Genomic DNA, 13,550 nt, shown 5'->3' on the forward strand with positions numbered 1-13,550 from the left:
GTAGCGAGATCACCGGTAGCGGGGCTATTAGCCGCTAGCGGCGCTAATCACCGGCGCTACCGTAACGCCGGTGATCTGGCTACGAGCCGGGGGACAGCGGAGCCCCCAGAGACCCGCAGCAGCTTGTTTATTGCGCATAAAATCAGTGGATGTGTGTGGCAGAATGACATGAGGGGGAATAAAGCGTGAAAATAAATAATCTTGCAGAAAGCGAGAACTGGAGAAGCAAAGCAGCAGCAACACTCTCTCACAGACACACACACACAACAAACATCCATCTCTGTTGCTCTACTACGTCATCTGGTATAACTGATCTGATTGGCTAAGAGCTACCTACAGACGCTTTGATAGACATTCTAAGCGCCCAATAAACGGCTCCGGAGGATCGTAAACCACACCTCCTCTACGGAGAAATGAATGGCTGGTGTTAGCCAGGCTATAAAAATACACAAAAATCACACAAAAAAAACATTAAACATAAAATATTACATTAAAATGTTGAATGCACACTGTGACTAGTCGAGTCAGAAAAGCACTTCCCTTAAAGTGAAACACACAGGACAGGAATCACACACAATGACATCATCCTCTAATGATTTGTTACAGCAACCCCTCCCTCTTCTCCTGCTCTCAAACAGCCAGCTCCACTCTGTCCTGCTGTTTCCTGGTTCCCTCCCCTTCACATCTACTGGTTAGAAAATGGGTGTTACCAACATGGTGGTGACTCACTGCACACACACACACACACACACACACATTGTTCAGACTAGTTTCACTTATGAGGAAGTGAAACTCAGACAGTCGTTGTGACTGAGAGGTGAAATGGCGGAGAAAGGAGTTCAGCTGGACCGGGAAACTTTCTCTTGTTCCATCTGTCTGGATCTACTGAAGGATCCGGTGACGACTACATGTGGACACAGCTACTGTATGAAGTGTATTAAAACACACTGGGATGAAGAGGATAGAAAGGGAATCTACAGCTGCCCTGAGTGCAGACAGACGTTCACTCCGAGGCCTGTCCTGCTGAAAAACACCATGTTAGCAGTTGTAGTGGATCAGGTGAAGAAGACCGGACTCCCAGCTGCTCCTGCTGATCTCTGCTATGCTGGACCTGGAGATGTGGCCTGTGATGTCTGCACTGGGAGAAAACTGAAAGCCTTCAAGTCCTGTCTCACCTGTCTGATCTCTTACTGTGAGCAACATCTCCAGCGTCATTATGATGTAGCTCAGTTATCCAAACACAAGCTGGTGGAGCCCTCCAAGAAGCTGCAGGAGAACATCTGCTCTCAGCACGATGAGGTGATGAAGATGTTCTGCCGGACCGATCAGAAGTCTATCTGTTATCTCTGCTCTGTGGACCAACATAAAGGCCACGACACGGTCTCAGCTGCAGCAGAACGGACGGAGAAGCAGAAAGAGCTGGAGGTGAGTCGACTAAACATCCAGCAGAGAATCCAGGACAGAGAGAAAGATGTGAAGCTGCTTCAACAGGAGGTGCAGAACATCAATCGCTCTGCTGATAAAACAGTGGAGGACAATGAGAAGATGTTCACTGAGCTGATCCGTCTCATGCAGAAAAGAAGCTCTGAGGTGAAGCGGCAGGTCAGATCCCAGCAGGAAACTGAAGTGAGTCGAGTCAAAGAGGTGGAGGAGAAGCTGCAGCAGGAGATCAGAGAGCTGAAGAGGAAAGACGCTGAACTGAAGAAGCTCTCAAACACAGAGGACCACAACCAGTTTCTGCACAGCTACCCCTCACTGTCAGCACTCAGCCCGTCTACATCCAGCATCCAGATCCGTCGTCGCCGCCGCTTTGACCACGTGACAGCGGCCGTGTCACGAGTCAGAGACAAACTGCAGGACGTCCTGAGAGACAAATGGACAGACGTCTCACTGACTGAAGTGGATGTTTTACTGTCAGATTCACCAGCAGAGCCCACGACCAGAGCTGAGTTCTTAAAATATTCATGTGAGATCACAATGGATCCAAACACAGCATACACAGAGCTGTTATTATCTGAGGGGAACAGAAAAGCAACATTCATGAGTAAACATCAGTCCTATCCAAGTCACCCAGAGAGATTCACTCTTTATGAGCAGGTCCTGAGTAGAGAGAGTCTGACTGGACGATGTTACTGGGAGGTGGAGTGGAGAGGGGATGGAGTTCATGTAGTAGCTTCATACAAGAACATCAGCAGAGGGTCGGTTGACTCTGCATTTGGATACAATGACAAGTCTTGGACTTTAGAATGTTACAACAACAAAAATACATTTCGCTACAACAATATCGAAACTCCCGTCTCAGGTCCTCGGTCCTCCAGAGTGGGAGTGTTCCTGGATCACAGAGCAGGTATCCTGTCCTTCTACAGCGTCTCTGAAACCATGACCCTCCTCCACAGAGTCCAGACCACGTTCACTCAGCCGCTCTATGCTGGACTTCTGGTTGGCTACGGAGATGGAAACACTGCTGAGTTCTGTAAACTGAAATAACCAAAGTCATTTAAGGGACAACAGGTTAAAATGTGTTTTAACTCTTAAAGCTCCCATATTGTTCACCTTTGTTATGTTTTATAAGAATATACATTTGTGGTTTTACATTCTAAAAACCAGCTGAGTTCAGTTGTTCATCTGTTCTCTCAGCCTCCTTCTGCAGCTCCAGCAGCTTAGATCATTTTGGGTCTGTCTGATTAATAATCACGACCCTTTCTTCTGATTGGCTGACAGTCTTGATTGACACCCGGCCTGGCTAACCACAGTTAACGGTTTGCTGCCTCGGTTAAACTCACCAGTGAATGCAAAAAGACGATGGCCACCGCTGAGGAAGATGTTGTCAGACTTTACATGTTAGAGCCTGATGATGCTTCCCTCTGACTCAAACATGAAATATATTACTGGTTCACTTACAGGTTGCAGATTTAGAGTCGGACACGATAATGTGTATACTGCCGTATCCTATAGGAGCAGCTTCTTTGAGTGACAGATTTTTAGGAAGCAGTCAGAAAATATATTTTCACAGTATTTTTATTGCAACTGCACCTGCTTTATAATCACAAGACTTGTAACTCGTGTTTTCTACAATAAGGGACCTTTAAACTGATTTCTTTCCATGTTTGTTGCTGAGAGCTCATTGTTGTGGCGTTTCTTCTCTGCAGAGATCAGCTGTCAATCAAACATTATGGGCGGGGCTTTGACATCTGCTCATTAGTTGTTCTGTAGATGTTTGACTTTCTTTCCTGTCTCTGTTGAGCCACGGAGGCTTTCACTGCTCATGATGACTGGTGTTCACCTCAACTCATATTTCTCTGCAGGAAAATGTACATTTCTCTCCAAATGTTTGTTGAATATTTGTATGTTGTTGTTGTTTTTCTTTTATGCATGGGTCTGAATAGAGAAAGCTCCAGATATTCAAAGAAAATGTGTAAAAAAAACTAGAATTGTATCTACATTTATTTGTTTGTTAGACCAAATGTTGCTGTTATAATCAAAACACAAATGAGGCTCTATGATGTATTATAAAACTATAAGTATCATGTTCATCATCAATAAGGAAATAGTCATTATTATCTTGTATATCTCTGAGATTCTGATCAAACTAATCAAGAAATCACTGAACAAAAATCATTTAACAAACTTCACTGATGGGATGTGTGAAAAACTGTTTAGATAATTAATAAACAAACATAAACAAAGTATTTTCTTCTGGTCTTAATTCCAGGGTTTGATATAAAGCTGATGGATAAATGATGAGACTAATATGAGATATAACTGAGGCTGTTCTCCTGAAACAACACAAAGTTCACTGTTCATGTTGAGAGCAGAAGAACATTTGTCAGTCAGTCTCTCATTTCTCCAACAAAAGCTGTTTTAATGAGGAAAGTTCAAAGGTCAGAGTTTTATATCACTTGTTGCTTTTACAGGCAATATTTGGTTTGTGCTCTTAGTTGATAAAAGGATTTATTACAGACAAATTCCTGACACATATACATGCTACTAAACTCTTTAATCTGCTGTCACCTCAAATAACTAAAGTAATTTAAAGGATGCAGGATAGAATGTGTTTTAACTTTTAAAGCTCCATATTGTTCACCTTTGTTGTGTTGTTATTAATGTTTTGACACCTAAAAGGAGATAAATTTGTAGTTTTACATTCTAAAAATGATCTCAGATCAGTTGTTCATCTGCTGACTTGTAACTTGTAACATAGAGAATGGAGCCTCCAAACGCGCCACATAACCTCTTAAATTAAACTCTTATCAGATATTTTTGTTGTTATTATTATATTTATCCAAACAAATGAACCTTCAGTTGTACCAGCCATTAAAATTAACAAGAAACTGAAGAAAACCAGGTGGTCTAATCATTTTTTCCATTATTTTATCTGATAAATATGATTAATGCTTGTTTATTAGCTGGCCCCTGGCCTCCTGTTATTTACCAAAAGTGGCCCCCAGTCAATGTAGATTCATATTAGGTTTCATGCTTTCTTTTAGAATATTTGTTGTTTATTTTAGCAGCAAAACATACTGGATATTTTCAGTGAAACACAAATGCTCATTAATGCATTTTTTTCTCTATTTATTGATTTTATTTGTTTGATTGATGAAGCCAAATGAATAATATAATATCTCCTGATCCATAAATCTCCATCACAGCCAGCTGTAGAGCCTGCAGTCTCTCTGCTGGCCACAAGGGGGCGCCGTGACATCAGAATACAGAGAAACTCCTCCTCTGTCCACACGAACCAGTCAGCAGAGTGAAATAAAGGGCTGCAGTTTATTTTATCAACATTCATTTATAGCCTGAATAAAGGTTATCAGTGATGAGTCATTTATTCCAGGGGTCTCAAACTGGCGGCCTGCGGGCCAATTGTGGCCCTTGTGACGATATTTTGTGGCCCTCACCTTGATATGAAAGTTTAATGTGAGTTTTATATGAATGGCACTTTACCGTGTTGAGTGTGGAAGGTCCCTTTAATTATTTTTTTTTGGTAATTTTGTGTCTTTTTTTAAAGTAATTTAGTTTTTTTTTATGTCATTTTGTGTCTTTCTTTAGTCATTTTGTGTCTTTTTTTAAGTAATTTAGTTTTTTTCAGTCATTTTGTGTATTTTTTTGTCATTTTGTGTCCTTTTTTAGGAGATAGGAGGAGACAAGGAGGAGGAAGAGGAGATTGTTTAATTGAATAATTATATTTATCAGCTCTATCAACTATCATTTAGATAATTACGCATTAATCATGAATTATTTATGACTTATTTTTGTCTACATTCATTGATACATGTTAACTGGGTCTCCTTCCTGTTCTCTTTACTAACAAACATCTAAATATATGACATCACTAGATTTTTATTGAGGCATAATTGTGATGTTCCTTTTTCCTGTGGAAGTGGTTTTACTGGTTTTACTGGTTTTACTGGCCGCTCAGAAGTCCGACGAGACGCCAGAATCGTCTTTTAAGCAGCTCGACTAAACTGCATGTAAACTCACTGATTGTTGATTCAAGCAGTGTTGTTTGTTTGTTTGTTCGTTTGTTTTCTTTGCGGGAGTAATAGAAATTCTCAGGTCTAAGTTGTTTGATATACTATGGTTGATTAATAAGAAAATAAGTAAATAAATAAATAATAATAACAATAATAATACATATTTATTTGACATTAACTGGCTACATATAGAGATAAAATGTCTTATTTTGAAGTGTTGAGTATCAGGGGAGAGGCCTAGAGAAGTATTTTTTACTTCAGCCTACTCCCTTTTTTTCGAACCAAAATGATATAAGGAAATGTATATTCTTATATTTATCTAATCACTTAGATGTGGCAGATGCATGTATATGTATAGGGCTTTATATACTGTATGTGTGTAAATGTTTATGTGTTTATGTACATCTGTTTAATGGTGTCTATGTGAGTATGTGTATGAATATGTATATGCATCTAGCCTACGCTGTTTTAGTTTATGTTGCTTATTTTTTCGGTTCGAAAGAAGAAGAATTAATTAAAAAATAATGAAAAAACATAAAGTTTAGTCTTACAGGTGATCAGTAACATCTGTTTCTCTCATCAGCATGAGGAAAGAAGACCCCCCGGCCCCCCATAAGGAGCAGGAGGAGGAGTGGAGCTCCAGTCTGGACCAGGAGAACCCAGAACCCCCCACACATTAGAGAGGAGCAGGGGGAACTCCTCCAGTCAGGAGGCTGGACCGTCTCCTGTCCCTGTGGAGACCTCAGACCTCTAACTGATGAAGAGGACTCCTGAGGACCAGAACCAGCCTGGACCTTTACCACCTGACTCTGATGAAGACTGCAGACCTGAGAGAGTCTCGGCTCTAAATAAACCTTTTGGAAAATGAAGTTCCTGTTCCCGTTTAGCTGCTCTGAGATCTGAGAAACACGAGATCTCACACATAATAAAAGCTTTCAGTCGTCCCTGGATTATTGATTTATCACGTCAGTTTGTATGAAATATTGTGGAGAACCACGTTAGAACCAAGAGCTCAAAGCTGTTTAGCACATTTGTTTAATTCTTGTAGTCTTCCATATGAATCATGAGCCACTCAGAGTGGATGTATACAACGTTTGGATAGAAATAACAATAACGATGGATATGTGCTGGTCTTTCAGATCTCTATATTAATATTTATTTTAATTCTAAACCAATCCTCCGGACCCTGATCACATCCAGCACGTTTTCTAAGAGGTTTCAGCATTAATGTGTGTGAACTGCTGTCTGTACACTGTAAAAAATGAGTGTTTAAAAACCAGATCAAACAGTAAATCTGAGGGAAATGATCTCGCTGCATGGACAGATAATTTACCTTGACTGGATTTATTAAATGAAGATGATTAAATCTAGAAATAAGCATGTTGAACACTTAAAATAAGAAATTAACTGACAATTATTTCTTTCTTACGCAGAGGAAAAAAAATGTTTTGTGTCTTTTTTTTGTGTTTTTTTTTTGTCTTTTTATGTCTTCTTTTGTGATTTTATGTCTTTTGTTTCTTTTTTGGTAATTTTATGACTTTTTGTGTCTTATTTTGGTCTTTTTGTGTCATTTTTTGGTCATTTTGTGTCTTTTTACATCTTATTTTGGTCACAAAATGACCAAAAAATGTACAAAAGAGATAAATGAAAGCTGCCAGCAGTGATGAACTGGCCCGAGCAGAGTGACCTGATGATTATTTGGTTCTTAACAAGATAAAAAAAAACCCTCAAAAAATCACAAAAGAAGACATAAAAAGACAAAAAAACACACACAAAAAAAAAAAAACGTAAAATCACCAAAAAAAGACAAAAAAACATCAAAAAAGACACAAAACGTTTTTTTTTCTTGGTAAGAAACAAATAATTGTCAGTTAATTTCTTATTTTAAGTGCTCAACATGCTTATTTCTACATTTAATAATCTGAATTTAATAAATCTTGTCAAGGTAAATTATCTGTCCATGCAGCAAGATCATTTCCCTCAGATTTACTGTTTGATCTGGTTTTTAGACTAAACACTTTTTGACAGTGTAGTGAGCAGGTTTAAGGTCTTCTGTTAACACGTCTTCTGGTCTCGGTGTGACGACAGAAACTCTAAAACCGTTTAAACTGTAAATCTGCCTTCATACTGTCACACTATTATTCTGTACAGCATACAAACTATTACAATTATTATTTTTAACTCTATTAGTGCCAAGACCGACCATAGTGTTACTGTAGATGGACATTAAAGTCAGTAATACACTACCAGTTTGATATTATTTTAAAGTTTTTAACTCCATGACTGTGTCTTTCCTTGTGTAGAATATTTTTGATTGTTATGTAAATACTTTTGCGATGGTTGATCTGTTAAATACGGAGTTTTGAGGATGTTTGTGCTTTCAGATATTTGTATTAATGCTGCTGTTTTGAGCTCAAGTTTATTATTTTCTTTATCTTGAAACACGATCAAATGTCATAATGAGAAAACTTAGTTATATTTGTGTTCATAGAAGATCATGATGGACAGCGAAACAGACATTTTTATTTATTTTGCTTGATTATTTTGCCATCAAAGCTCTTTTTCAAAGGAAATAATGAACTTGTGACCTCCAAATAACAGCATTATAAAAAGCACAGCCTTTCTCAGCTTCCGTATTTTAATAACTTTTTAATGTCATGTTTTTATGGACTGCACTCAAACCTGCTTATTTATATGTAAAAATGTGAATAGCTTGGATTTGTAAAGGTAATGACAATTCCCCATCTATTTTTCTTAAAGAAAGTAATTAAGTTTGTTTGAATAAACAAATGAAACTGAAAATATGTCATAACTTGTCATTACTCCTTTAGAATGGAGTTCTATTTTGACTCCTTTTCATTCTGCCTGTTTATAAACCACTCTTTTTTTTTATTTCAGCACAACCTATATGACCTGATCATTTTTTCATTTTGACTTACTGGATCAAAATTTTGAAAAAATTACAAAAAAACGCATAAAGACAATAAAAAAACCACTTTTTTTTTTTTTTTTTTTTTTACAAAAAACAAAAAAAAAAACACACACAAAAAACATAAAAAATGCTAAATTACAAAAACAAAAAAAATTCCACAAAACATGAAAACACAAAACACACAAAATATATATATAAATATATATATATATATATATTTTTTTTTTACAAAAATCACATAAAAAGACTAGCCTGGGTATACCCAGACTGCCTTGCGCGCTCAAATTTCCTTTCGAACCTCCATCCAGTCTGGAAACCAGGAAGGATTCTTAGCCCTGTTTTAGGATCCAATCACAGAGCGGGGAGGGACGGCAAGACGATGACGCATACTACTCGGCATTTGGAAGCTTGTAGTTTTCCGGATCCAACATGGCTGCTGCAGACGCGAAACTCTCTTTAGCTGTAGATGGTGTTTTAAATAGTTTAGAGCGAAAGTTGAAAGGCGAAAGGTCTCTCGGCGGCTCCGCTGTCCCCCGGCTGGTAGCCAGATCACCGGTAGCGGGATTATTAGCCGCTAGCGGCGCTAATCACCGGCGCTAGCGTAACGCCGGTGATCTGGCTACGAGCCGGGGGACAGCGGAGCCCCCAGAGACCCCCAGCAGCTCGTCTATTGACCATAAAATCAGTGGATGTGTGTGGCAGAATGACATGAGGGGGAATAAAGCGTGAAAATAAATAATCTTGCAGAAAGCGAGAACTGGAGAAGCAAAGCAGCAGCAACACTCTCTCACAGACACACACACAACAAACATCCATCTCTGTTGCTCTACTACGTCATCTGGTATAACTGATCTGATTGGCTAAGAGCTACCTACAGACGCTTTGATAGACATTCTAAGCGTCCAATAAACGGCTCCGGAGGATCGAAAACCACACCTCCTCTACGGAGAAATGAACGGCTGGTTCCCAGACTAAATCTCATTTTAGATTAGTCTGGTGTTAGCCCGGCTATAAGAATACACAAAAATCTTTAAAATGTTGAATGCACACTGTGACTAGTCGAGTCAGAAAAGCACTTCCCTTAAAGTGAAACACACAGGACAGGAATCACACACAATGACATCATCCTCTAATGATTTGTTACAGCAACCCCTCCCTCTTCTCCTGCTCTCAAACAGCCAGCTCCACTCTGTCCTGCTGTTTCCTGGTTCCCTCCCCTTCACATCTACTGGTTAGAAAATGGGTGTTACCAACATGGTGGTGACTCACTGCACACACACACACACACACACACACACATTGTTCAGATCAGAGCTCAGAGCGGTTTCACTTATGAGGAAGTGAAACTCAGACAGCCGTTGTGACTGAGAGGTGAAATGGCGCAGAAAGGAGTTCAGCTGGACCGGGAAACTTTCTCTTGTTCCATCTGTCTGGATCTACTGAAGGATCCGGTGACGACTACATGTGGACACAGCTACTGTATGAAGTGTATTAAAACACACTGGGATGGAGAGGATAGAAAGGGAATCTACAGCTGCCCTGAGTGCAGACAGACGTTCACACCGAGGCCTGTCCTGCTGAAAAACACCATGTTAGCAGTTGTAGTGGATCAGGTGAAGAAGACTGGCCTCCAAGCTGCTCCTGCTGATCTCTGCTATGCTGGAGCTGGAGATGTGGCCTGTGATGTCTGCACTGGGAGAAAACTGAAAGCCTTCAAGTCCTGTCTCACCTGTCTGGTCTCTTACTGTGAGCAACATCTGCAGCGTCATTATGATGTAGCTCAGTTATCCAAACACAAGCTGGTGGAGCCGTCCAAGAAGCTGCAGGAGAACATCTGCTCTCAGCACGATGAGGTGATGAAGATGTTCTGCCGGACTGATCAGAAGTCTATCTGTTATCTCTGCTCTGTGGATGAACATAAAGGCCACGACACGGTCTCAGCTGCAGCAGAACGGACGGAGAAGCAGAAAGAGCTGGAGGTGAGTCGACTCAACATCCAGCAGAGAATCCAGGACAGAGAGAAAGATGTGAAGCTGCTTCAACAGGAGGTGCAGAACATCAATCGCTCTGCTGATAAAGCAGTGAAAGACAGTGAGAAGATGTTCACTGAGCTGATCCGTCTCATGCAGAAAAGAAGCTCTGAGGTGAAGCAGCAGGTCAGATCCCAGCAGGAAACTGAAGTGAGTCGAGTCAAAGAGGTGGGGGAGAAGCTACAGCAGGAGATCAGAGAGCTGAAGAGGAAAGACGCTGAACTGAAGAAGCTCTCAAACACAGAGGACCACAACCAGTTTCTGCACAGCTACCCCTCACTGTCAGCACTCAGTGAGTCCACATCCAGCATCCAGATCCGTCCTCGCCGCCGCTTTGACCACGTGACAGCGGCCGTGTCACGAGTCAGAGACAAACTGCAGGACGTCCTGAGAGAAGAATGGACAGACGTCTCACTGACTGAAGTGGATGTTTTACTGTCAGATTCACCAGCAGAGCCCACGACCAGAGCTGAGTTCTTAAAATATTCATGTGACATCACACTGGATCCAAACACAGCATACACACAGCTGTTATTATCTGAGGGGAACAGAAAAGCAACATGCGTAAGTATACATGAGGCCTATCCAAGTCACCCAGACAGATTCACTAGATATAGTCAGGTCCTGAGTAGAGAGAGTCTGACTGGACGATGTTACTGGGAGGTGAAGAGGAGAGGGGCTGGAGTTCATGTAGCAGCTTCATACAAGAACATCAGCAGAGGGGGGATTGTTGGCCCTGGATTTGGAGACAATGACAAATCTTGGTCTTTAAAATGTTACAACAACAAAAATACATTTCGCTACAACAATATCGAAACTCCCGTCTCAGGTCCTCAGTCCTCCAGATTCGGAGTGTACCTGGATCACAGAGCAGGTATTCTGTCCTTCTACAGCGTCTCTGAAACCATGACCCTCCTCCACAGAGTCCAGACCACGTTCACTCAGCCGCTCTATGCTGGACTTCTGGTTGGTTACAGATATGGAGACACTGCTGAGTTCTGTAAACTCAAATAACCAAAGTCATTTAAGGGACAACAGGTTAAAATGTGTTTTAACTCTTAAAGCTCCCATATTGTTCACCTTTGATATGTTTTATAAGAATATACATTTGTGGTTTTACTTTCTAAAAACCATCTCAGATCAGTTGTTCATCTGCTCTCTCAGCCTCCTTCTGCAGCTCCAGCAGCTTAGATCATTTTGGGCCTGTCTCATTAATATTCAAGGCCCTTTCTTCTGATTGGCTGACAGTCTTGAGTGACACCCGGCCAGGCTAACCACAGTTAATAGTTTTCAGCCTCGGTTAAACTCACCGGTGAATGTAAAAAGACGATGGCCACCGCTGAGGAAGATGTTGTCAGACTTTACATGTTAGAGCCTGATGATGCTTCCCTCTGACTCAAACATGAAATATATTACTGGTTCACTTACAGGTTGCAGATTTAGACTCGGACACGATAATGTGTATACTGCCGTATCCTATAGGAGCAGCTTCTTTGAGTGACAGATTCTTAGGAAGCAGTCAGAAAATATATTTTCACAGTATTTTTTATTGCAACTGCACCTGCTTTATAATCACAAGACTTGTAACTGGTGTTTTTCTACAATACGGGACCTTTAAACTGATTTCTTTCCATGTTTGTTGCTGAGAGCTCATCGTTGTGGCATTTCTTCTCTGCAGAGATCAGCTGTCAATCAAACATTATGGGCGGGGCTTTGACATCTGCTCATTAGTTGTTGTGTAGATGTTTGACTTTCCTTCCTGTGTCTGTTGAGCCACGGAGGCTTTCACTGCTCATGATGACTGTTGTTCACCTCAACTCATATTTCTCTGCAGGAAAATGTACATTTCTCTCCAAATGTTTGTTGAATATTTGTATGTTGTTGTTGTTGTTTTTCTTTTATGCATGGGTCTGAAGAGAGAAAGCTCCAGATAGTCAAAGAAAATGTGTGGGAAAAAAAATAGAATCATATCTACATTTATTTGTTTGTTAGACCAAATGTTGCTGTTATAATCAAAGCACAAATGAGGCTCTATGATGTATTATAAAACTATTATTATCATGTTCATCATCAATAAGGAAATAATCATTATTATCTTGTATATCTCTGAGATTCTGATCAAACTAATCAAGAAATCACTGAACAAAAATCATTTAACAAACTTCACTGATGGGATGTGTGAAAAAACTGTTTATATAATGAATAAACAAACATAAACAAAGTATTTTCTTCTGGTCTTAATTCCAGAGTTTGATATAAAGCTGATGGATAAATGATGAGACTAATATGAGATATAACTGAGGCTGTTCTCCTGAAACAACACAAAGTTCACTGTTCATGTTGAGAGCAGAAGAACATTTGTCAGTCAGTCTCTCATTTCTCCAACAAAAGCTGTTTTAATGAGGAAAGTTCAAAGGTCAGAGTTTTATATCACTTGTTGCTTTTACAGCCAAGATTTGGCTTGTGCTCTTAGTTCATAAAATGATTTATTGCAGACACATTCCTGACACATATACATGCTACTAAATTCTTAAATCTGCTGTAACCTTAAATAACTAAAGTAATTTAAAGGATGCAGGATAGAATGTGTTTTAACTTTTAAAGCTCCCATATTGTTCACCTTTGTTGTGTTGTTATTAAAGTTTGACACCTAAAAGGAGATAAATTTGTAGTTTTACATTCTAAAAATGATCTCAGATCAGTTGTTTATCTGCTGACTTGTAACTTGTTACATAGAGAATGGAGCCTCCAAACACACCACATAACCTCTTAAATTAAACTCTTATCAGATATTTTAGTTGTTATCATTATATTTATCCAAACAAATGAACCTTTAGTTGAACCAGCCATTAAAATTAACAAGAAACTGAAGAAAACAAGGTGGTCTAATCATTTTTTCCATTATTTTATCTGATAAATATGATTAATGCTTTTTTATTAGCTGGCCCCTGGCGTCCTGTTTTTTACCAAAAGTGGCCCCCAGTCACTGTAGATTCATATTAGGTTTCATGCTCTCTTTTAGAATATTTGTTGTTTATTTTAGCAACAAAACATACTGGATATTTTCAATGAAACACAAATGCTCATTAATGCATTTTTTCTCTATTTATTGAT

General features: G+C 39.6%; 3 protein-coding genes across 4 annotated transcripts in view; all 3 read left to right on the forward strand.

Moving 5' to 3' along the window:
• The window catches only part of zgc:152951 (uncharacterized protein LOC569013 homolog), a 113,922-nt gene that overhangs the window by 74,794 nt on the left and 25,578 nt on the right, over positions 1-13,550 (forward strand). The gene's annotated exons all lie outside the window — the stretch shown is intronic.
• LOC131978558 (tripartite motif-containing protein 16-like) lies at positions 795-3,191 on the forward strand. Its single transcript, XM_059342242.1, has one exon. The coding sequence runs from the start codon at positions 823-825 to the stop codon at positions 2,485-2,487; it is 1,665 nt and encodes a 554-aa protein (XP_059198225.1). The 5' UTR covers positions 795-822; the 3' UTR covers positions 2,488-3,191.
• Positions 9,777-12,703, forward strand: LOC131978559 (tripartite motif-containing protein 16-like). Of its 2 annotated transcripts, XM_059342243.1 has the most exons (2): positions 9,783-10,761; positions 10,888-12,703. In XM_059342243.1, exons 1-2 carry the CDS (start codon positions 9,783-9,785, stop codon positions 11,448-11,450), a joined length of 1,542 nt encoding a protein of 513 aa, XP_059198226.1. In that variant the 3' UTR covers positions 11,451-12,703. The 2 variants fall into 2 exon arrangements, with proteins under 2 accessions (XP_059198227.1, XP_059198226.1); XM_059342244.1 differs by having other exon boundaries at positions 9,777-12,703.

The sequence above is a fragment of the Centropristis striata genome, chromosome 10, assembly GCF_030273125.1.
Source record: "Centropristis striata isolate RG_2023a ecotype Rhode Island chromosome 10, C.striata_1.0, whole genome shotgun sequence".
Taxonomy (NCBI): domain Eukaryota; kingdom Metazoa; phylum Chordata; class Actinopteri; order Perciformes; family Serranidae; genus Centropristis; species Centropristis striata.